This window comes from Carcharodon carcharias, chromosome 8 (assembly GCF_017639515.1).
Source record: "Carcharodon carcharias isolate sCarCar2 chromosome 8, sCarCar2.pri, whole genome shotgun sequence".
Classification (NCBI taxonomy): Eukaryota; Metazoa; Chordata; class Chondrichthyes; order Lamniformes; family Lamnidae; genus Carcharodon; species Carcharodon carcharias.
The window spans coordinates 170,787,862-170,813,145 of record NC_054474.1 but is presented as its reverse complement, the minus strand read 5'-3'; the positions used below and the strand labels follow the sequence as shown (position 1 = coordinate 170,813,145).

At 45.1% G+C, this 25,284-nt stretch overlaps 1 protein-coding gene across 1 annotated transcript in view; it reads left to right on the top strand.

Annotated features, from left to right (window-relative positions):
* LOC121281538 overlaps positions 1 to 25,284 on the top strand; it is a 185,314-nt gene that overhangs the window by 40,448 nt on the left and 119,582 nt on the right. The window contains exons 19-24 of the mRNA XM_041194487.1: positions 2,163 to 2,268; positions 6,454 to 6,509; positions 8,828 to 8,954; positions 9,309 to 9,412; positions 10,162 to 10,264; positions 18,347 to 18,500. Coding sequence (XP_041050421.1) covers positions 2,163 to 2,268; positions 6,454 to 6,509; positions 8,828 to 8,954; positions 9,309 to 9,412; positions 10,162 to 10,264; positions 18,347 to 18,500 — 650 coding nt within the window. The remainder of the gene's footprint in view (positions 1 to 2,162; positions 2,269 to 6,453; positions 6,510 to 8,827; positions 8,955 to 9,308; positions 9,413 to 10,161; positions 10,265 to 18,346; positions 18,501 to 25,284) is intronic.

Sequence of the window (25,284 nt, the reverse complement as noted above, 5' to 3'; positions counted from 1 at the left end):
ATTTATATCACTGAAAACATAAAACAGGATTAATGTTCTGGGTCATATTGAGACATTCCAGCATCATATTCATCTCATAATTTTTGATAAAAAAAGCTGGCTGTGAATATTCCAATGTATTTTGCGATGTAGACTATAAATTAGTGTGCTGGTTACAAATAACAATATGTTGACCAGGAAGTATTCAATGAACGGCATGACACTAGGAAGTTCTGAGGAACAAAGGGACCTTGGCGTGTGTGTCCATAGATCTCTGAAGGTGGAGGGGCATGTTAGTGGGTTGGTGAAAAAGGCATTTGGGACACTTCCTGGTCAACATGGGGAGGTCATGTTGGAGTTGTATAGAACCTTGGTGAGGCCACAGCTGGAGTAGTGTGTGCAGTTCTGGTTGCCACATTATAGGAAGGATGTGATTGCACTGGAAGGGGAGCAGAGGAGATTCACCAGGATGTTGCCTGGGATGAAACATTTAAGTTATGAAGAGAGGTTGGATAGACTTGGGTTGTTTTCATTGGAGCAGAGAAGACTGAAGGGCAACCTGAACGAGGTGTACAAGATTATGAGGGGCAGGGACAGGGTGGATAGGGAGCAGCTGTTCCCCTTAGTTGAAGGGTCAGTCACGAGGGGACATAAGTTCAAGGTGAGGGGCAGGAGGTTTAGGGGGGATGTGAGGAAAAACTTTTTTACCCAGAGGGTGGTGACGGTCTGGAATGCACTGCCTGGGAGGGTGGTGGAGGCGGGTTGCCTCACATCCTTTAAAAAGTACCTGGATGAGCACTTGGCACGTCATAACATTCAAGGTTATGGGCCAAGTGCTGGTAAATGGGATTTGGTAGGTAGCTCAGGTGTTTCTCACGTGTCAGTGCAGACTCGATGGGCCGAAGGGCCTCTTCTACACTGTGTGATTCTGTAATTCTCTTAGACATGCTGAGGGCAATTTAATCCCCAAATTTTGGGATTTTGGCTGGGTGCAATATTAAATTGTTAGAAATGTCAGACCCATTCCACCTTGAATCCACCCTCTTCCAGTTTTAATGAAGATGGATGAGGGATGGATAATTCACCTGCTTCCAAGAGGTCGATTGGTCCTTTAAATATTTTTAGGCTGCTGTTTCAGAATGAATCCCTGTTTTAAATTTAATCCAGCAGTTAAAGGGGATTGGGGTGTGGAGGTGGGGTGTGGTATATGGTGGTGAGGACTGCTGGATCCACCTGGTGTCCTTCTACTTACCTGCTGGATCAAGCGTACCTGCTTTTATTGCCCCCCACCCACCATGGATTGGACACCCCACTAAGTCAGGCAAGTGCCAGGTAATGACCATCTCCAACAAGAGAGAATCTAACCATTCCCCTTTGACATTCAATGGCATTACCATCGCCGAGCAACATCCCCCACTAGCAACATCCTGGGGGTTATTATTGACCAGAAACTGAACTGGACCAGCCACATAAATGCTGTGGCTATAAGAGCAGGTCAGAGGCTAGGAATTCTGCAGCGTGTAACTCACCTGCTCACTCACCAAAGCCTGTCCACCATCTACAAGGCACAAGTCAGGAGTGTGATGGAATAATCGCCACTTGCCTGGATGAGTGCAGCTCCCACAACACTCAAGAAGCTTGATACCGTCCAGGAAAAAGCAGCCCCGCTTGATTGGCACTACATCCACAAACATTCACTCCCTCCACCACCGACACACAGTAGCAGTCTGTGCCATCTATAAGGTGCACTGCAGGAACTCACCAAGGCTCTTTAGCACCAAACCCATGACCACTACCACCTAGAAGGACAAGGGCAGCAGATCAATGGGAACACCACCGCCTGGAAGTTCCCCTCCAAGTCACACTATCCTGACTTGGAAATATATCGCCGTTCCTTCACTGTCACTGGGTCAAAATCCTGGAACTCCCTCCCTAACAGCACTGTTAATTAGCCAGGTGTAAAATATATGTAAAATCTAAGGTGAGTTATTTTTCTTTTACCATTTCAAGTATTTAGAATTAAATCTATAAATAATAATATAATGATATCAACTTTTTAATGTTCTGCACTGCATATAATATTGAAAACGATAGAATGGTTTTTGATGAAGATTTGAGATACTTTAACCTTCAAAACTCATGATGCTTTGAGTCCATTTTGATGTTCTCCACGCTGTCCACAGACATGTAGGAACTCAGGTTGCATCAGCAATTATTTCATCAACTGTGTTTCAAGGGGGCCAGCCAGTCAGCACACCTACACAGTACACACTGCAACACAGAGTAAAGGTAAGAGCTGGTACTTTACTGCTGATCATTGCATTGAAGTCAACTAAGTATGTCGAGTAATGTGTGTTTATTTTTAACTGGCAGCTTGCACCTGTGTTGTCAGCTTAGCTCAGCCAATAATGCTGTTGCCTCTGACTTAGAACTTTTTGGGTTGAAGCCATGACCTTGGATTTGGGTTCATACCCAAGGAACTCCAGTGTGGTATTGAAGGAATGTTGCATTGTCAGAAGTGCCTTCCGGAGGACAAGATATTAAAACAAGGCTCTCCCTTACTTTCCTGTTCTGTCTATTGCAATGTTTCACATAAGTATTAAAAAGAAACCATGGCGCTAATAAAATCAGAACTTTTCATTAGAGATGGTAGAGAGAAGGCTCACTAGTTTGGTTCCTGGGGTGGGAAGGTTGTCCTATGATAAGAGGCTAAGTAAACTGGGCCTATCCTCTCTGGAACTTAGAAGAATGAGAGGTGATAGCATTGAAACATGCAAGATCCTGAAGGAGTTTTTCAGGGTAGGCATTGTTTTTCCTGGCTGGGGATCCTAGAACACAGGGGCATAGTCTTAGGATAAGGGGACAATCACTTAGGGCTGAGACGAGGAGAAATTTCTTTATCAAAGGGTTGTTAAGTTTTGGAATTCTTTACCCCAGAGGTTTGTGGATGCTCCATTGTTTAATATATTTCAGACTGAGACAGATTTTTGGTGTCTCAAGGAATCAAGGAATATGGGGAGTGGGCAAGAAAGTGGGGTCGAGGCAGAAGATCAGCCACGATCATATTAAACGCTAGAGTAGGCTCGAGGAGCTATATGGTCGTCTTCTCCTCTTTCCTATTTTCTTATTTTTTTTAATGCTACCTAATTTTCTAAATGCAGGTATAAATTGTCTGTTTTTATTTTAATGAAAAGCCTGGTTGAAAGACCAAGATCCACGGTGCAAGACATCATTGAGCTCGAAATTAGAAGATGAGAAGCTAGGGTGGAATAAATGTTCTTGGGCCTGCTCCTGTGCCCTGGAACACCAGGTCTAGTAGGTCACATAGAAACAGGCCATTCGCCCCAAACAGCCCATGTCTGTGTTAATGCTCCGTTCGAGCCTCCTCCCCTCTTTCAAACGAACATATGAATTAGGTGCCGGAGTAGGCCACTCAGCCTCTGGAGCCTACTCCACCATTCAATCAAATCATGGCTGACCTGACTGTAACCTCAACTCCATATTCCCACCTACCCCCGATAGCCTTTCACCCCCTTGCCCATCAACAATCTATCGAAATCTGCCTTAAAAATATTCAGGCTCTGCTTCCACCGCCTTTTGAAGAAGAGAGTTCCGAAGACTTACTCTATCCTCTGAGACAAAAAAAAAATTCTCCTCTTTGTCTTAAATGGGCGACCCTTTATTTGCATACAGTGACCCCCCCCCACCCCCCCCCTAGTTCTAGGTTCCCCCACAAAGGGAAATATCCTTTCCACAGCCACCTTTCAAGGCCCCTCAGTACCTTATGGGTGCAGTTTTACGCCCCGCGTCCTGATCGGGAGTAAAATCGCATGAGGTGTCCCTGGGGGAGCATCCCGATGTCACCGCGCACTCGCGTGATATTTCACTCAGCGGGTGCACCCAAAAGTTGGAAGCGCGCCCACCGACCATGAAGCAGACAAGTAAACCCATCGCCGGTGCAACTGTCTGTGATTCTTCGTGGCCTGTCCAACCTTAACAGTTGGCGGACGGGTGAATCAAACCTCATCCAAGAGGTGGGGTGGGTGGGGGGGGAGGGGGGGTGGGGCGCGATGAAGTCTCCATTGTGAAAGAAAATAAAAATAAATATCTGTGGACAACATTTTTGTGAGGTGCGCTTTCAGGTGCTTGATTGTGGTGCGTGGGATTTTTTTTTTGCAGCTTTGTACAGCTCCATTTCATCGTTTTCAGCTCCCTGAGGCAAACTCCCTGCCTTCAGACAGCTCTCTCGCAGCTCTCTCTCACCCGTGCCCGCGGTGACATCGTCTCCCGCCCTCTCTTCCTGTCCCTGCCCCAGGAGCGCTGAGCATTTCAGCGCGCGTTTGAAGCTGGCTGTCAATTGGCCAGCCAGCCTGAAATCACAGCCAGGGGCCTACTGTAGTCGGGGGTCCGTTTCCCAGCCAGTCCCGGGCCCACCAATCACACGCTAAATCTGACAACCTAAAAATTCAGGCCTATATGCTTCAGTCAAGTCACCTCTTACTCTTCTAAACACCAGTAGATTCAAGCCAAGCATGTCCAACCTTCCCTCATCAGACACCCCTCCCATTCCATCTATTAGTCTAGTTCTCCTTCTCTGAACTACTTCCAGCACATTTACATCCTTCCTTAAATAAGGAGGCCAATAATGTACACAGTACTCCAGATGTGGTCTCACCAATGCCTTGTATGGCTGAAGCATCGCCTCCCTACTCTTGTATTCAATTCCCCTCCCAATAAACAATAACATTCTATTAGCTTTTCGAATTATTTGTTGTACCCGCTTACTAACGTTTTGTGATTCCTGCACTGGGACACCCAGATCCCTCTGAATCTCAGAGCCTGGCAATCTTTCACCTTTCAGATACTATGTTTCTTTTTTATTCTTCCTACCCAAATGGTCAGTTTCACATTTTCTCCATACTCCATTTGCCAGATCTGTTAGCCGATCTATATCCCCTTGTAGCCTCCTTATATCCTCTTCACAACTTACATTCCTACCTACCTTTGTATCATCAGCAAATTTAGCAACCATTCCTTCAGTTCCTTCATCCAAGTCATTTCAATAAATTGGAAAAAGTTGAGGCCCCAGCACTGATCCCTGTGGCACACCACTTATTACATCGTGCCAACCAGAAAATGACCCATTAATGCCTACTGTCTGTTCCCTATTAGCTAGCCAATCTTCTATCCGTGCCAATATGTTACCCTCTACACCATGAGCTTTTATCTTCTGTAATAACCTTTGATGTGGCACCTTATCAAATGCCTTTTGGAACTCTACGTGCAGTACACCCTCTTTATTGACATGCTACTTCTTCAAAGAACGCCAGTGAATTGGTTAAGCATACGTTCCCTCTCACAAAGCCATGTTGACTCTGCCTGATTACCTTGAAGTTACCCAAGTGATCGTCAGTGATCGGAGCAGCTGCCCTGCAGCCAATAAATGGCTGTTAATTCACTTGAGGCGGGATTACCGCCGCTCGGAAGTCCCGTCTCGGAGAGCCGCCGGCCAGTCAGGAGGTTGGCGGCTCTCCAGCTCTGGCAGTGCCAGTGATACGGCAAGGCCGGGAGGAGGAGAGCTGCAAGTGGGTCCAGCCAGACAAGAAGGGCCTGGGGTGTCGCCAGGGCCGAGCTGGCAGGCTCTCTGGTGAGGGGAAGGCCAGAGCGGGAGGGAACCTGGGGGGGGTCGTGGGAGGCTGGCTGCACCTTTGTAGGCGGGGCAATCCGATGGATCCGTGGGGCCCGATAGAAAGAGACCCTCTCCTCAGCCCACCCCCCCTGCACTCACAAGGAGACCTACTGGTCTGGCCAATTGGCATGGGCCTTTCCTGCCATTGGCATTAATTGCCTATTTAAGAGCCTCAATTGGTCCATGGGTAGGTGGGCTGCTCGACAGCCACCCCATGACTGGTAAAATTACGGTGGGTACGCTGCCAGCTGGATTTAAGGTGCTCCTCTGCCTTCAAGCCTGCTGACAGGGGGAGCAGTAAATCCAGCTCCTGCACTCCTCCGCACCCCATTTTCTCATAGTCGCTGGGCCCAGTCAATCCAGGACACCTGGTGGGCAGATCAGAAAAATTCACCCTCATAAAGCACAAAGTAACGGTCAGGGAAAACGAAACCTGGGCCTTCAAACCCTGTAGACTGTAAGAGGAACTGAGGCCGGAGAGTTGAGGATGCAGAGAGAAGAAACTCTTTGGGTGTTGATGCATTTTAATAAGTTTTTATTTCGATTCAGTGAGGTGGCAGAGGTAAACATGAGAAGGGAGAGCATGGAAAATAGAGCATTTGAAATGTTTAGAAGAATGTTTGAGCTGCTGTTATAGGCTTAGGCAACATTTAACTTGCGTTGCAAATGGAGAAAACACAAAAGTGCTATTTACAGCAGGAGTGACAATAAAAAACTCCAGTACTTCAGAGTTACATTTGTTGAATTATCTAATATTCAGTTAAGTTTCTTTCTTTCCCCTTTAGACTGTTCCCTCTCTTGTTGTTGATTCAATCTGTGTCTTCTGGAATTTTAGTTTGAGGTGAGTGTCCCACATTTATCAACTCAGGAAAAATCAATGTTTTCATAATGATAGGAACAAAATTTACAGCAAGGAACTCATTACGTTAGTCAGTTCGAATTTTAAAAGAGGCAGAAAGCAGGGGTGTGAAAGATCAGGCATTGTGACCCACGCCGGATTTGTGCCTGCTTTACAGGTGCTACCTTGATAAAGGTGGCTTTTGCAGACATCTCAGGTGCCTACCTAAAATTGGTATGAGGTGAAGTGAGTGTGCCACCAACCAAGCAATAGCTCTCGCTCTATGAAAGATTTCCGTCGGAAACACTGGGGAGAATTTTCTCCCCGTTGGGGGTGCTGAGCAGATGCGATCGTCTGCGCGCTGCCATTTTACACGGGCAGGCCAATTAAGGCCCACCCAGCGTAACATGCACCCGGAAGCACTTAGCGCTGCCTGTGCAGGTGGGGGGGAAGGGGGAACAAAGGGAGAGTCAGGGGCTGCACTCTTTCATGCATGTGCACGAGAGAGAGCAGAAATCTCCCTGAGGCACAGAGCTGCCTCAGGAGGATTAGTTTGATTTTGAAAAATTGAAATGAAGATAAAAATAAATTTAAGACATGTCCCCTCATGAGACAGTGTCACACGAGCTGGGACATATCTATAAATTTCATTTACACATGTAAATATGGGCCCTAATTCCAATTTTGAGCCCCTTTTACAATTGGGACTGAGGAATGCAGTTGACCTGTCTCAGGATACTTCAACAGCCGCCAACCACAGGTGCCTTTATATTTTTTTTTAAATGTTTGGCACGAGGAGCAAGCCTGCTCTCTCAATCCCACAGTCCTTGCGATCGACACCTTCCCTTTTTGCCGCCCCCATCCCTTGCAGGGACCTGCCTTAGCATTGCTGCCGGTAAGGCCAAAATTCACCACCGCAAAATGTGCGAGCAGCCTGAGGCCTAAAACATGTAAGTGAGGCCTAAGGATCATTTTGGACCAGCCCGTGATTTCCCAGTGGGGATTATATGTGAAAATGGGCCAATTACCAATTTTCACTCCTAACACCAGAAATATACAGTCGCCTGTCAGCACCTAAAAGGACTTTAATATATTGTACGAAAACCCTTCTTTGGAGGCTTACCATGAGTTCAGATTTTTTAAAAAGGCTTTCATTTTTATAGTGCTTTTCATGAAGATGGGGTACCTCAAAGCACCTTGCAGCCATTGAAGTACTTGTTGAAGTGTAGGCACTGTTGTAACGAGAAAATACAGTAACCAACTTGGGCTCTGCAAACTTCCATAAACAGCATTGTAATAATGACTGGAGAGTCTGCTTTTTGTGATGTTGATTGATCGTCTGCGCGTCGCCATTTTACACGGGTGGGCCAATGAAGGCCTTCCCAGCGTCTCGCGCACCCGGAAGCGCTTCGTGCTGCCTATGCCGGGGGGGGTGGGGGGGTGGTGGGAGGAGGGAGAGTCGGGACATGTGCACGAGAGAGAGCAGAAATCTCCCTGAGGCACGGAGCTGCCTCAGGAGGATTAGTTTGATTTTGAAAAATTGAAATAAAGATAAAAAATAAATTTGAGACATGTCCCCTCATGAGACAGTGTCGCACGAGCTGGGACATGTCTACGGAATGTCATTAAACATTTTTATTAAAGTTTAAAAACCTTCATGAAACCTCATCCTGCCCGCGGATGAGATTCCATGAGGTTGGACGGGCAGCTCCGTTAATTATTTTAATTGACATTTTAAATGGCTTTAAGAGGCTTTTGACAGTTCAGCGGGCGCGCAACCGACTCCGGTGTGTACCCACTAAACTGAAAAATCGGAACAACGCGCGGTGATGTCGGGATCACACCTGATGTCACCGGGCATCATTTACACATCGGCGAGCGGAACCCATCCCCCACCCTCGACCAGAAGATTCTGGCCATTGGCTCATCTGTTCTCTTTAAAGATGCCGACGCAAGTTGTTATCACATTTATATTTATATGTCGGTAACATAAAACAGATTTACACATCGTGGGTGATCCAATCTGTAACAATGAGTAACCATTAGTTAGTCATTATTTCAATCTAGGATAGGCTGTAATTGAATATTGTCAAATCAGGATGTAAAAATGAGTTAACACTGGTCCAGCACCTGGATTATTATTGTGAATTGTTTCAGAATGAAGAATTAAAGCAGTGTTAGGTTAATTTCTTTAACCTCCCACTCCATCATAGCTCTGTGAGCACATTTGTTAAACGATGTTTTTATACCAAATTGTTAAAATATTTTAAGAAGGCGCGTTTGAATGTATTTCACCAATGTTTTCAATTGTACACTAACAGGCCAGAAAAAGGCGGAGGCTGGTCTACAGATGGGTGCAGAGTAGTAAAACCTGAGCTTGAATCAACAACCTGTTTTTGCAAGCACACTACAAACTTTGCTTTGCTTTTCCAACTTTATGAAGTGAAGGTAAAATCACAAAGTAATAACATTTTTTCTGTTTTTGTAGAAAATGTTTTTCTTATGTAAATACTTATACATTTGTAGGAAAAAAATCTTAGTATGTCCACTGTACTTAATCATTATAATCATTTTAATAGCTTTCTCACGTAACTCATTCTGATCCAAGTTTTGTTGTGTAGTACATGAACCCAGTTTGTAACATCACAGCTATATTGTAAATGCCAGGGAAGTCCATTTGATAGGTCCAGTCTCTATTGTTGGAGTCACTATGATGATAGTCATCTTTAGGTTATAATTATGATCACTGATACTGTTACAGTTTTGTTGATCAAAAAAAAAATTATACACCCTATTTTCTAGAGAAGCTCTCATGAAGAAGCTGTCCTTATGAATTTAACATTGATCGGCTGCACTATATCTCTCTGTGCATTGGTGATCACACTGATTCTATTCTCAGTGGTGGGGTTAGTACTCTCTTTTCTTATTTTCTGGTAATTCATATATGCTATGCACCTTCCAAGTATTTGTGTTGCAGCAGTTTACGTGAATTTTTATTCGAGTGTGCACTTTAACAAGTGTAAGTGTGGACAATATAATGTATCAATCAAGCAGTATGGAACCAGGCGCTTCTGCTTGTGCACTCACCAGCCTGCATCCATTACCAATCAATGGCTGGTGAACCCTATTAACGGAAGCCAAGAAATTTCCCAGAATTGCTCCCCAAATGGAGTTTCCACCACGCTTTGGGTAGAGCGTTGGTAGAGCGCGAGGAACGGACAAATTTCCTTGCTAAAGTTTATTTGATTTGCGGCGATTTATTTTGGTGCGTGTGGAACAATGAGGGGTGCATGTCTGGGAAATGGGAAACTTGGTACTTCCTCCCAATGAAGTTGCCAGTAACGATTGAATTGTAGCAGCTCTGTGCTATATGGGTGGCATTGGCTGGGAACTGGTTGAGACACCTACGGAACAATTGTTTGATCAAGCAAGTGAGGAGAATTCTCTTTCATTCTCTCAGTCTGTCTACCAGATTAAGAAGACGATACCACCCAGTCTTGAAAGAGAATGTAGTCTGACATCTATTTACAGCTAATCCGAAAGCCCAGCGATTATATAAGCAGTCACAAGGCGATATGTTTTATACTCTTCACTGCATTATAACTGTCATTTGAGTTAATACTGCTTTTACATTCAGTCAATATTTGTCATACAGTGTCCCAAAATCAGATCGAACCACAGTGCACAAAAACCTCATCTGTGCTCTGGTTGCAGCAGAGGCTCTACTTATAGCAAGTGACTCAGCAAAAACAAACCAGGTAAGAGAATGGTTAAAAGGCACAAGTTAATTATGCAAATAATAGACCAGAACGTTGCTTGTCCAGAAAGAATAAAACTACAGCTAAGGGTGAAAAGGGACAATTGGCAAAAGAAATTGGACAGAGAAAATGAAGACCCATTATTTTTTACAAATTTTAAACCTGTTTGACGTGTTTTAAGGAGATTAAAGCTCAGTATTGGGCTGACCTGGAAACTGGTGTTTTGTATAGCCAGAGAGGTGGCTGTTAGGGAGAGGGAATTATGTCGGTGGGAAGAGAGTGAAAGCTCTACCTGCAAACAATGGACTTTATACATCACACTCTTTAGCTGGAGGAAGATTTGACTCATCTAGGATGGGACAGGATACTGGGATAGATAGCGCTAGAATAGGGTATCGTAAGCTAATAGGCGGGGTCAGAATAAAGGATAAAGTAATAAAGTCTAAATCAAGGTTACTGTGCATGTATGTGGATGCACAGTGTGTGTTAAGTAAGATTGGGGAGTTACAAGCACAGACTGCCACGTGGAATTATGATATTGTGGCTATAAAAAGAGGGCAAGACTGGATGTTAAATATTCCTGGATACAAGGTGTTCAGGAAAGTTAAGAAAGGAAGAAAAGGGGGAGGTCTGGTGGTATTGATTAAGGAGAGCGTTGCTGTGCTGGAGAAAGAGGATGTCCCAGAGAAGTCAAGGACCGAATCTGTTAGGCTACAGATAAGGAACAAAAAAGGTGTAGTTACATTGCTCGGTTTAGTCTGTAGACTACAAGCTGGTGGGAAGGATGTAGAGGAACAAATTTGTGAAGAAATTACAGAGAAGTGCAAAATTTAGAAAGTAGTTGTAATGGGGGACTTCAATTATCCGAATATAGACTGGGGTAGGAGCCTTTTCTACAGCAACATGTTTTCTTTCCAGCAAGAAAGGAGGTATTGCTGGACCTGGTCTTTGGGAATGAGCCGGCCAAGTAGATCAAGGGCAGAATTTAACCCCTCCCGGGCGGGCGTGCGCCCAACTTGATTGGGCGAAGATAGCATGAGAAGACGCCAGACGAGCATCCCGATGTCATCTCACAGGCGCGCAATCTTCAGGTTGGCAAGCCCGTGGGGCTGTCGGTGCTGCGCCCGCCATCAATTAAGAGGCCGCTTAAATCCATTAAAAACCCAATTGAACCTGATTTTATATTGCCTGTGCGATTTCACACTCGCCGAACGGGCAGGTGGGCAGCGCACATTTTGCAAAACCTCGTCCAAGGGCAGGATAAAAAGGGTCAGCAGCATCGCCAGCGTGAGTAGTGAAGAGTTTAGGAGATAGTTTGCTTATTTGAACATGGCAGCTTCATCTCCATTCAGAGCTTAATTCTTAGCATTTCTAGGCTTCATTTCAGGACTCATTGATGACTCCAAGGCCCCCGGAGGATGCAGACCATGTGGACCTTTCCAGGTATTAGACAGCCTCCTGTTACCCTGGTAACGGGGATTGTGGTCTCCGCTGGAGGCACCTCCTCTGAGGAGGGAGAGAGGGGCAGAAGGGAGAGGAGGCCGGGTGTCCCAGTGCAGCCTCCAGGGGAGGGACCTGTGGGAGGAGAGGCGCAGACACAAGGGACACAGACCCAGCAGGTAATCCAAGGTGGAAGGAGCTGCAGAAGACTCCACTATCCTGCTGCCAGGGTTTACAGGCGTTGATGCAGCTACCTCAATATGTCTGAGGTGCAATGCCAAAGGAGGCTCCGCCTCTCCAGGGAGACAGTGACCTCCATCTGTCAGACGATTGGGCCTGAGGTCAGCTCCGACTGTGTGGGTGGACACCCCATGCCAGTGGCTCTGAAGATCACAGTGACCCTCAACTTCTATGCATCCGGCTCTTTCCGGGGGTCAGTGGGGGATCCGTGTGGAGTCTCCCAACCAGCTGTCCACAGCTGTGTCAGGCTGGTGACAGAAGCTCTGCTCAGGCGGGTGTAATGACATTGATTCATTTCCGTATGGACAAGGCCAGCCAGGTTGAGCAGTGATTGCTGGGTTCCCCTGCATCCAGGGTGCCATCAGCTGAACACATGTGGCCATCAAGGCACCAGTGGGTCAGCCGGGTGCCTTTGTCAACAGGAAGGGATTCACTCCATGAACGTCCAGGATGCAGATTCTCAGGTCTGTGCAAGGTACCCTGGCAGCTCCCATGACGTGTACATCCTGAGACACTCCCAGGTGTCGAGCCCTACTGGATGGGTGGCTGCTGGGTGAAAAGGGCTATCCATTGAAGAGGTGGCTTATGACGCTCTCTGCCACTTAAAAACAGAGGCAGAGCAGCGTTATAATAGGAGCCACGCCTCCACAAGAGCAGTGATAGAGAGGACCATTGGTCTTCTGAAGATATACTTCCAATGACTGGACTGTTCAGGGGGAGCACAACAATACCCCCAGAGTGGGTGTGACTGATAGTGCTTACATGCTGCACTCTCCACAATCTGGCACTGGCAAGGGGGGACCCACTGGAGCAAGGGGAACTGGAGGCAGCTGCACAGGCCACAGAGGATGAATCCAGTAGTGAGTCAGAAGACGAGCGTGGTGAGGAGAATGCTGAGGGCGTGGATGTAGATCTCAATCCTTTAGGGAGGCAGGGACAGCAGGAAAGCTGTGAACCAAAGCTCCTTCAGCGAGGCTACCAAAGATCTGCTTCCACCTCATGCCAGGGCTGCTGCTTCCATCCCCGATGTCTGAGATGACCCCTCATTTGAACCCAAAATCCACTAGGTGCTTGTGCAATAAAGTTTAGAGCCACTCACGTCCAGCATTACACACGGGCACACCCTGTAGCAAAAAAAAAAAGCTGAAGCATACTCAGACCATTACGGCAAAAAGAAAATTTCTCTCATTTTGACAATCCAAAGAAATTTACATAACCTACTCTGGTCTTCATTCCCAGACCAGGAAACATAAGCAAAGCATTACATAACAGAAGATCAACTGTGACCAGTCCCTCTTGTGCTCGTGGTGCCTTAAACTTAAGTTTGCAAGTGTTACATCTCGGTGCTACCCCCTGCTCGCTGGCACTGGCATTGGAGACAGCCTGCTGACTCTGCTGTTTTGTTGGCCTTGACCTTGGCAGTCGTCCCCTGACCAGTGGAGCCTATGCTGGCCCCACCTGGGAGGGAGCAGCCAGTGCCACGACTGGCATCTCCCCAATCGCCACAGCCTCATCAGATGCCACAGTCACTGGTGGAGGAGCTGCTGCCATCATCCAGAGCGCTCTGAGAGGAGCCCGCCAAGATGACAGGCAGCTCCTGGGCCAACATGAGGTTGCTCTGGACCTTCCTGCTTACCATTGATGAATGGTTACCTAGCTGGGATACTGGGTGCCTGATCCATGTCCCACACTGACACCTGACCACCTGAGGTCAGTGCCTGTGGGAGAGCTTGCAGGTCCAAGCGCAACCCCAGGAACCCTTGATTCTCTCCCTGGAGCTGTTTGTCCATGAGAGTCGCCACTCTCTCAATGGAGGAGGCAGTGCACTGGGCCATGACAGTCAACGCAGTGCTCACACTCCATATGGACTCCTCCACAACAGAGACCATGGCACGCAAACCCTCATGGAACTCTGCCAGATCCTCCTGCAAATCCCACTGGACATCCAGTATCTGCTGCCTAATGGACAACACCAGAGACTCATCATCTGCCTTGGACTGAGCATCGTCCTGGTCTCCAGCACTCCTCCGACTGCCAATGCCCTGGGCACTCTCTGCCTCCGCCTGCTTCTCAAGTGAGTGTGAAGTGCCCTCATCGCTGTGCTCTGACATTCTAGCTGAAGATCTAACGCTCACTGAGGTGCTGGTATCTGCGCTGGTGCCTGGCTCAGAGAGTGGGTGTGACGCAGGTGCAAGTGAAGCCTGGCTGTCCTCTGGTGTCAGGGGTGGCTCTTCAGGGTCCAGTGATTGAGTGCGTGCTGGCGAATCTAAGGGAGAACAATGACATGTCATTAATTTCAGCCTTCACACTGTCACTGTGCAAGCCAGGCACCTGGTGCGACAATTGAGATCCGCATCATGGTGCCCTCGTCTTTCAATGATCAATGGGGAACCCAGTTTTGAGGCTCCCACCAATGATGAGACTACACAGGAATGTTTGCACCATCTGAAACTCAGTCCTGTGTCGACTGCACTCTTAGCGTCCTCTGAAACCCCAGCCTCTCTGCGGCCGGTTGACCGACGTGCATGGCGCCTCTCCAGCTCCAAAGCGTCCTGCTCGAATCTAGTTAGGATTAGGAGATTTGGGGGGGGGGGCTCCACCTGTCCATGACCTTTCAATGTTGCTATGAGTTATTGTCTCCTGAAAGGACAGAGGAGCATTGATTGGTCTACTCTCTACCTGCAGGGCCATTGCAGCCTGGCCAACCCCAGCTGAGGTACATCTTGCAGGGCACATCTGAGTTGTGGCCCTCGAGCTGCAAGGCAATCAGTCCAAGCAGCCAGGGCTCACCCCCTTTGGCCAGCTCCGGTGTCATTGACCGTTGGCACTCAGCCTCTAACACCCCTGAGGTTCACGGGGGGGCCAGACCTTAATACTTCACCACACTGATCCATGCCAACACACTGATCCCTGCCAACACACTGATCCCTGCCAACACACTGATCCATGCCAACACACTGATCCATGCCAACACACTGATCCCTGCCAACACACTGATCCATGCCAACACACTGATCCATGCCAACACACTGATCCATGCCAACCCGGTACTCGCCCTTCCCAAGTGCAGCAGGCCGTTAAACCTTTTGGGGCATTGTACCCATGTGCGTTGCACAACATCATGGCTGCTGCCCTGCACTGCCACTTCCTCCCAAGCTCTTTTTCTCAGGTGCGTTGGCCTACTCCTTCCATCCCTGGGGACGAGGGTGCCCCTCCTGGGAGTCACCGCCTCCAGGAGGACCGCGAGGCACTCATCCAAAAACCAGGGTGGGGGGGGGAGATGCCGAGTGCCCACGCGACCTGGCTTCCTACTTGGCATTTCCAGCCGCACTCGATGCAATCCCTTTGATCTTCAGAACGTTGCAAATATGTTCTTCCTCTGGCAGCCTTCAAGGAGCAGCCTGTGCCGTTTTTAAACCACCCGCTGGGTCGCCATTGGACCTGGCGGCTAGCAGGCCCCCACCTGATTCTTCCTGACCATTGGGAAGAGACATTTCACGCTGGGTGGGACTGGGTGGGCCAGCGTGAAATCACGGATGGGGGCCGATCGCAGGCAGCGGCCCATTTCCCAACTGTTCACGGGTTCACTGCTCAAGCGCATCCACCAAAGGTAAAGTTCAGGCCCAAGTGTCAGTTGGAGAACATTTAGGGAACAGTGATCATTGTATCATAAGGTTTAAGCTGACTATGAATAAGGGCAGAGAACAATCCAGAGTAAAAGTTATTAACTGGTCGAAAGCCAACTTTGACGGGGTAAGAATGGATCTGGGCTCAATAAATTGGAGTCAAAGATTGGCAAGAAAATTGGTAACTGAACAATGGGCTACCTTCAAAGAAGAGATGAAGTATATTCCCTCGAAAGGGGAAGGGTCAGGCAAACAAAGCCAGAGCTCCCTGGATGACAAAAGAGATAGGAATTAAAATAAAGAAGAAAAAGTGTACCAATGACAGACAGGTAGAAAATACAACTGAGAATCAGACCAAATGTAGAAAGTTCAGTGGGGAGGTGAAAAAATAAACAAGAGAAGCAAAGAGGGGTATGAAAAGAGATTGGCAGTCAACATGAAAGTGAATCCAAAGTCGTCTATTGGCATGTAAGTAGTAAAAGGGTGATAAAAGGAGGAGTGGGATCAATTAGGGACCACAAAGGGGGTTTACAGGTGGAGGCAGGGGGCATAGCTATGGTATTAAATGAATACTTTGCATTTGTCTTTACTAAGCAAGATGTGTGACCCAGGCCAAGGTGAAACAGGAGGTAATTCAGACACTAGAAGGGTTTACCATTGATAAGGAAGAAGTTAGATAGGCAACCTGTACTTAAAGTTGATAAGACACCAGGACCAGATGAGATGCATCCAAGGATACTGAAGGAAGAGAGAGTGGAAATTGCAGAGGCACAAGCCATAATTTTTCAGTCCTCTTTAGACTCAGGGGTGGTGCTAGAGGATTGGAGAATTGCAAACATTTCACCCTTATTCAAAAAAAGAGTGTAAAGGTAAGCCCAGCCACTACAGGCCAATCAGTTTAACTTCAGTGGTGGAGAAACTTTTAGAAGCGAGTAAGTCAGGACAAAATTAATCGTCACAGACGAATGCAGGTTAATTAAGCAGATGTGGATTTCTTAAGGGAAAACTGTGTTTAGTTAATTAGCCGGAGTTTTTTGAAGAGGTAACAGAGATGGTGGATGAGGGCAATGCTGCTGATGTTTTGTACGTGCTCTTCCCAAAGGCATTTGATACAGTGGCACACCACAGTGTGAGCAGAGAGGCAGGCAGGTCTACCCACAAGCAGCAGGTAACCATTTAAATAAGGTCAATGGCCTATTAAGGCCAACTGTCAGAGGCCAACTGGAATTTTCCAGTCAGCTAAGGGTTCCCCACGGCATCAGGGATATGGCCAGCTGCCTGAAGTTGGCCTCCTGGTGGCAGACATGTGGTGGGGGGGTGCGGGAATGGGAGGTGGGTGTGGTTTGGGGGGATTGACAATGTGCCTGACAGATTTTGAGTCTCTCTTCAATTACCTGGCCAAGCTGACCAGCAGCTGAGGCTATTTTTTTAATTTAAAAGTTTAAAAAGTTGGAGAGAGAGGGTGCTTCCATTTTAAAGTGCCCTCTTGCTCTCTTACTTGTACTGCAGGCTGCTGCCCCTTCCAGCTGGAGAACTCCCTATTTGCCCTCCAGTATCAAGAGCCTGCCTGCCATCCTTAACTGGTCGATGAGTCCACCCTCTGGCCGCTAATTGGTCAATTTGGGGAAAATTCATTTCCCACACTATGCATAACCCCCATTTGACCCCAATTTCAGGGTTCCAACCCAATACCTAAAACATGAAATAATAGCTGGAGAGATTGGATGGGTTTGCAGATGTTTCTGTAGGGGTTGAAAGGCAGAGGGAGACAATCTAAGCAAAGGGAACCCATGTTGGCAACACCATGGGGACAGGCAAGATTAGTGATGAAGTGATCAGGATCTGGCTGGGAAGTAGAAAGCGATGAGGTTTAGGGATGGGCAGGTCAAGGGGAAGATGAGAGAAAGGCTGCAAATTCTCAGGGGATTGGAGATAGTACGGATGGATGAATGGTGGAAGCCAGGAACAGGAAATAGAGGGGCAGGCGATGTTGATGGATAAAAACATAAAGCATCTTTACCGAAACAGCGGCGCTCACTGATAGGCTGAAGAGCATTTTCTGATTTTTCAATTGTGATAGATCTGTCTGTTTAATTAAACAGCCCTGAAATTCCTCTGGAAAACTTTCATGTAGGGTTGGAGGTGCTGAGGGGGATTGATAGGTGATTGAAATCTTCTGAAATCAGTTGCGGGGGGCGGGGGTTAAAGACTTGAGTTTGGGCAGAACCCCTTCCTGCCCCTTAAATATGGCCCTGAATCCACTGCAGACCCTGGATCACGGGTACTGTATATTTTGGACGAGCACCTGCTTTAGGAATGGCTTCCCTGTATCTCCAGCCCTACAACTCTCTAAATTCCCTGCACTCCTGTACCCCTAACCCTACACCAATCGAAACACTGATGCCAAGGATGCACAGGCTAAGGCTTCACTCAGGTGCAAATGGACCTCAGGGCCATGGAATTGGTAGTTGAATTGTATACAATTATATGTATTATTGCAAAATACTTTGTGCTTCATGTATTACTGAATAAGATGTAATCTGCTGATTGTTAACATTATATTAAATGATGGGGAAAATATAACTAGTTTATTATATGTTAAATCACATATTGAGTAACAAGAATTTTTGTCAGTTATGTTTGTAGAACGTGCATTGAACTGTAAAGAACATAATATTGCCTTATGCACATCCATTTTTCTCAGTTTTCTGTAAAACTCGTGTATGCAAGAGAAATTGACCTGAATTAAAGTGTATCCCTCTATTTTTCCCACTAGGTGGCATGTTCTGTCGTAACAGCTATGCTGCATTTGTTCTTCATGGCTGCTTTTGCCTGGATGCTGGTAGAAGGAATACTTCTCTGGAGTAAGGTTGTCACTGTCAATATCAGCGAAGAGAGGAGAATGAAGTACTACTATCTGATTGGTTGGGGTTAAGTATTTCACTGTTTATTATACTGTTCTTGCTCATATTTGTCCTAAACCCTGCTCTTAACTTGGGTGAGTGATGAATCGTGAGGCTAGAGGGCTGGAGAGTAAAATAATTATAGAACAGTTACAACACAGAGGGAGGCTATTTGGCCTATGTTGTCTGTGCCGACTCTCTGTGAGAGTAACTCAGCTAGTCCCACTCCCCTGCCTTTATAGTGAGTGTCAAGTCAACATGAAGCAATGAGCCTTTTTAAACCCCATGTAAATAGACCAGGCTAACTCTTGACCAAACCTGGTTACGATGATACCAAATGTAATGTAATTACTGATACATTGACATGTGATAGATGTTTAATTCTTCGGTAGTTTTTGTAATCTTGAATGTCTCCCTTTCCTTTGAATATTGGCACCAAAATGCTTTGCTTCCATGCCCTTGGGATTTTCTCTCTTATCATTAAACAGTTGAGTAGCTCCTTCAGGATCTGGGTCCCATAGTCACCTAGGCAGGTCCATACTTCCGCTGGTATCTCACTTGGTCCTCCTGCTTTGCTGTTTTTCATTCTTTTCCGTACTGTTCTGATTTCTTCCAGTTTGAAGTTAATTACCATTTGTTAATTTGCAACTAGTTCTTCTGTCTCTGTTCTCGGGTTTTCTTCATTCACAAGTCAGTTAAATGATTAGCCCCACCTTCTCTTTGATCTCACCCTCTTTCACTAGGCTTACTCTACTTGCATCCTGGATTGCACATTTATTTCCCACATCCTTTGTTAGCCTACCTCTAGCAGCTGCTATTCTAAATATATCTAAAATTATGGTCAATCAAATTTCATTTGGGGTTGAAATAAACACATGAATTTAATTCAAGTAAGTCACCCCTGGAGAGAAACAATAATGAGCTAACAAGACATCGTGAGAGCATTAATGTACCCCCTATACACCGAACAACAGCATTAAAGACTAAATACAAAATGTAACTTTACACCACATTTAACCCATGAAGGTAATGATACCAAAAGTAAAATGATACTGGCGAGCAGAGTAGCGAGTGCAGCAGGATATTTCAGCCAGAATTTGAGGGAATGGAAGATAGTAAAGGGGAGTAGGGACACTGGGTCTCAGGTGATCTTGGGGAGCTCAGCACAGGGAGGCCCAGGATTCCTTGTGGGGTTCGGACCTTCTCGACTCCCAACTGGTCCTGCTGATCTTGGACACCGGGTTCCATTGATAATGCTGACCTCGCCACTGTCGTCGGAGCTTGGTATCTGATTGCATCGTCAGACTCTGACATTTTAATCTCAATGAGGTCATCCCCTGCTTGTGGCAAGGGACATATGCTCTACTTGAAACCCGTTGGTTGAAATGACATGTACAGCTTTGGCCTAGTGAGTGCCACACTCAGTATCTCAGTATTCCAACCCTTGCTTGCACCTTTCTCATTGGGCACAGGCAATTAAAATTGGGGCATTAATGTTCATATCATTTTAACAGGTTAAAGAATTTCAGTAGGCAAAGAAAACATTGCTGTCAGCAGTCTTTTTCTCAGTAAAATGGGATGTTTTTAGATGCAGCATTTAGTTCACAAACATCTTTCAGGTATAGCTTAACAGGTGTGAAATATAATTTACATTTACAGAAGTGAAGTAGACAAGTTGAATTGTAAGTCATGTTTTACACCTGACTGTAATCTATTCTGTAAAGATTAGAATAAAGATGTCACAAGTTATATATTCAATTTTTAAAATTTTTATTTTATATTGAATTCCTGGACCAGCCACTTTTTATGATGCTTTCAGCTTATAAACTATGATGTAGAAACAGAGTATAATGTTATGGTAATTATTGTCTCAGATGTCAAGAATATTAGTAGTGTATTAACATTTCAAACAATCCTCCTTGTCTAGTCTTCTGTTTTCCCCATTTTCTGCTTTGCCTTTCGTTTTCTCTTCTATTTTTATTATTTTAACTATTTTTATTCTGGAGGAATAAATTCTGCTCTATCATTAAGATTAAATTCATTCCTGCCAGTGTCTCCATGGTCCTGCTCTGTCTGGAGATGGGATCCATGTCATTTAAAATTAGCCTCTAGGTGATTGAAACCAGGCTCCAAAGCCCTTAAAAGTTATCCTCTTTTATGTCAAAGATGTGTCAAAGTCAATACGTGACAGATTTTTCAAGTGCTGAACTGAGAGTATTACCTTGTAAGTGATTTTGGCAGCACCATTATGCTCTAATATGCAGCACTTCATGGGTTAAATGTGGTGTAAAGTTACATTTTGTATTTAGTTTTTAATGCTGTTGTTCGGTGTATAGGGGGTACATTAATGCTCTCACGATGTCTTGTTAGCTCATTATTGTTTCTCTACAGGGGTGACTTACTTGAATTAAATTCATGTGTTTATTTCAACCCCAAATGAAATTTGATGGACCATAATTTTAGATATATTCAGAATAGCAGCTGCTGGAGGTAGGCTAACAAAGGATGTGGGAAATAAATGTGCAATCCAGGATGCAGGTAGAGTAACCCTAGTGAAAGAGGGTGAGATCAAAGAGAAGGTGGGGCTAATCATTTAACTGACTTGTGAATGAAGAAAACCCAAGAACAGAGACAGAAGAGCTGGTTGCAAATTAACAAATGGTAATTAGCATCAATCTGGAAGAAATCAGAACAGTATGGAAAAGAATGAAAAACAGCAAAGCAGGAGGACCAAATGAGATACCAGCAGAAATATGGACCTGCCTAGGTGACTATGGGACCCAGATCCTGAAGGAGCTACTCAATTGTATTATGATAAGAGAAAAAATCCCAAGGGCATGGAAGCAAAGCATTTTGGTGCCAATATTCAAAGGAAAGGGAGACATTCAAGATTACAAAAACTACCGAAGAATTAAACATCTATCACATGTCAATGTATCAGTAATTACATTACATAGCAATTACATTGTTAAAGAAATTGCTAGTTAAAACAGGTGATGGACATTGGTTCTTCCATCAAAACAGTAAAAATAGACACAGCTAGAACACTCTGTCGTAGGAGATACTAGGAAGTCTGTTACACTGAAGAGCTGTCTTATGAATAAACTCACTTGTGGAAACAGACTAGCTTTGGACTTGTTCTTCCATGTCAAGCACTTATTGTGAGTAACACCACATACCTTGAAGATTTGGGAGAAAGTCATGGACGGGAGATGGAGAAAAACAATGGAAATCCACAGAGATCAGTTCAGATTCATTCGGAAGGAAGAACCACTAGTGCCATTTTTGTGTTGAAACAAGTGATGGAGAAATATCAGGAAGACCAATGCAACACAAAGATTGTATTCATCGATCGAGAGAAGGCTTATGACCAGGTGCCTTGAGAAGAAGTCTGGAGATGTGCTGGAACTCGTGGAGTCCCCAAGAAGTATGTACGCTAATTACAGGACATGTACGAGGAGTGCCAGACAAGAGTAAGAAGCAGTGTGGGAAAGAGTGAGAAATTCAAAGCAAAAGTTGGATTACACCAAGGATCATCACTAAGCCCCTTCTAACTGATTGTCACGGATGTTCTAACTGAGCACATGAGAAGGAAGTGCTATAGTCAATGATGTTTGCAGCTGACATTGGGCTTTGTGGTGGGGATGATGAGGATATGCCTGAATATCTGGAAAAAAAACATTGGAAGACAGGGTATGAAGATCAGTAGACCAAAAACCCAATTTATGGACTCAGTTTGAGCCTGTTATGACCCAGCAGTTGGTAAAGCTGAGTTATTTAAAAATCCCAGAGGGAAACTTTAAACAACTGTCATAACCTATATTTTTAAGTGGTATGTTTGAGATGCAACTCTAAATTCAGCAATCAGACCACCAGTTCTCGAGAGTTTTTATATCAAAATACAAGAGACATTTATTAATATACACATGGCTACAAATTACTACTATCATAACTTTTAACAAATTCCCAAACTAATCTTCATTAAGGCAACAGCAACCCATGGACTTAACCAAACACCAGGCAAAGCATCTTCACCTTAAGAATTCAAAATGAGATTCTTTTCACTTTGGTTCCTGTGGAGACAGTTGGAAGCTTACAGCTGCTTTGATCTTACATTGCCTGTGTCTTGCACACACAAAGACTACTGTCTGTTATACCTGGCACAGCTCATTGAATGTAGATTCTCATTATATCACCAGCTTCTTTGAACTCCATCTCTTCTAACAATAAAACCCCTTTCATAGTAGCAACTTTATTAGTAGTATTAACATTTTACTTGGTCTCTGCTAGCTAGGTGCCAGATTTCACTCCACTTCTTGAATGTTGTATTCAAAAAATGCAAATACACTCTACCTCTCTCACATCTCAAAACTAGTACACATCAAAGCACCCAGACTAACTGGCTTTAATTCAATTAAGACACACCCACATACACAACCTCTATTTTAAAGGAAAAACATTTTCCAATAACATATACATTAATAGCTTCATGACAGCCTAAGGAGGAGAATCAGAGTGAAGATATGAAGATTATGGGTGAAGACTTGAAGAAAATGAGTAGTTTCAAGTGCCTGAGGTCAGTGGTGGCAGACAATGGAAGTATGGAAATGGAAATTAAGCAACAGATTAGCTCTGGTTGGAATAACGGAAGAAGTGTCGTGTTATATGATAGAAAAGTACCACTGAAATCGAAAGGAAGAATCTATGAGATAGTTGGGAGACTGGCCTTGTTATATAGTGCAGAAACTTAGGCAAAATCAAGAAGAGAGGAGCAACAGCTGGATACTAATGAGATACAGACGCTGAGATGAATGCATGGAGTAATGAGAAAGGACAAAATCAGGAACCAGGACATGGAGGGTTGTGTGAAGATTTTAGGCGCATTGAAGACAGTAGCTGAGAAGAGATTGAAGTGGTCTGATTACCTGTTGGAGAGAGAGAGGAGATGTGGTGAGGCAAGTGATGGAGATGGGACTGTCAGGTAGAAGGGGAAGACCAGATGGAGACATGCAGTGGTGAGAGACTTCAATGCAGCAGGATTGGAAGAGGAAGGGGTAACTAATGGGAGAAAATGGAGAAGGATGATCAGCCAGCATTGTAGCAACCTCAAGTAAAGTAGGAGATTCCAAAAGAAGAAGAGATTAGTGAAAACTTCATCTTGTTTAGTTAAGGATATAATTAGTCAGCCAACATGTTATGCCTTTGACAAAAACAAAAAAACTGCGGATGCTGGAAATCCAAAACAAAAACAGAATTACCTGGAAAAACTCAGCAGGTCTGGCAGCATCGGTGGAGAAGAAAAGAGTTGACGTTTCGAGTCCTCATGACCCAAACGTCAACTCTTTTCTTCTCCACCGATGCTGCCAGACCTGCTGAGTTTTTCCAGGTAATTCTGTTTATGTTATGCCTTTATTTGGAAGTACTCAGGTAGTTATTTAAATTGTATTTTTCAAATCTTGGGATTAATTTATGAGGTTTTTTTTTCCTTATTTCTTTGTGACAGCTTTCTAAAATATCATTAAAATGTTAAGTTCAAATTTAGAGATCCCAACCATATCCTCAAGGGTTCGTCGCATTGATATAATATACAGATGTTTATATTTATGGGAGCACTAGTATCTTTCTTTTGATTCATTCATGGGATGTGGGCATCACTGGCTAAGCCAGCATTTATTGCCCATCCCTAATTGCCCTTGAGAAGGTGGTAGTATAAGTACACCCATAGTGCTGTTGGGGAGCAAATTCCAGGATTTCGACCCAGTGACAGTGAAGGAACGGAGATATATTTTCAAGTCAGGATGGTGAGTGGCTTGGAGGGTAATTTCCAGGTGGTGGTGTTCCCATGTGTCTGCTGCCCTTGTCCTTCAACAGGTAGCAGTCGTGGGTTTTGAAGGTGTTGCCTAAGGAGCCTTGGTGAGTCCTTGCAGTGCATGTTGTAGATGGTACCCACTGCTGCCACTGTTCATCGGTGGTGGAGGGAGTGAATGTGGTGCCAATCAAGCGGGCTGCTTTGTCCTGAATGGTGTTAAGCTTCTTGAGTGTTGTTGGAGCTGCACTCATCCAAGCTAGTGGATTATGTTTATTATATTTAAAGATTACAAAGATTATAATATTTAAAAATTCACCTGTGAATTGCTAGCCCCTTATGTGCAGCGGAACCGGAATATTGCTGTGTTAATAAAAGGCTACTGCTTCATGCTTCCAAATGCTGGGATAGAGAGGGAGAGAAAAATCACAAGAGAAATTAAGGACTGGAAGAACACGAGTCAGGAAGATAGACAGAAATTGGGAGAGCAAAATAATCAGGCTTTAAATAGGAGTATTTTGGGACATTAGATCTGTAGCATCTGTAGATCTTGGGTGCAACAGGTGACCTTGGAGCTATAGTTCCCAAAGCTATCCACCCCTGTGTGCTTCCCCACATGTCTGGGTCTGTTGCAGAGTAATTGGTAAGGATTGATTTCCAAGATTGGTTAACAACTCGATTATCATTGCATCATGTGACTACCAGGACGGTAGATGGCAAATGAGATGTACCTCGGCTTTAGAAACAAATACTGCAGGTGCTGTAAACCTGAAATAATAGACTGAAAATGCTGGAAATACTCAGCAGCTCAGGCAGCATCTGCAGAGGGAGAAACAGAGTTAACGTTTCAGGTTATCAGATGCACCCTGGTCTCTTTTTGCCCAGGAAATAATATGTTGTTATGTTCGGGGAGGTGGGGGGTGGGGTGGGGGGGGAAACGAGTGGTGGAAAGGAGGAAGGAGGCTTTTCACCATATGGGGGAGGGTCTTGCTTTTTGTGTATGGG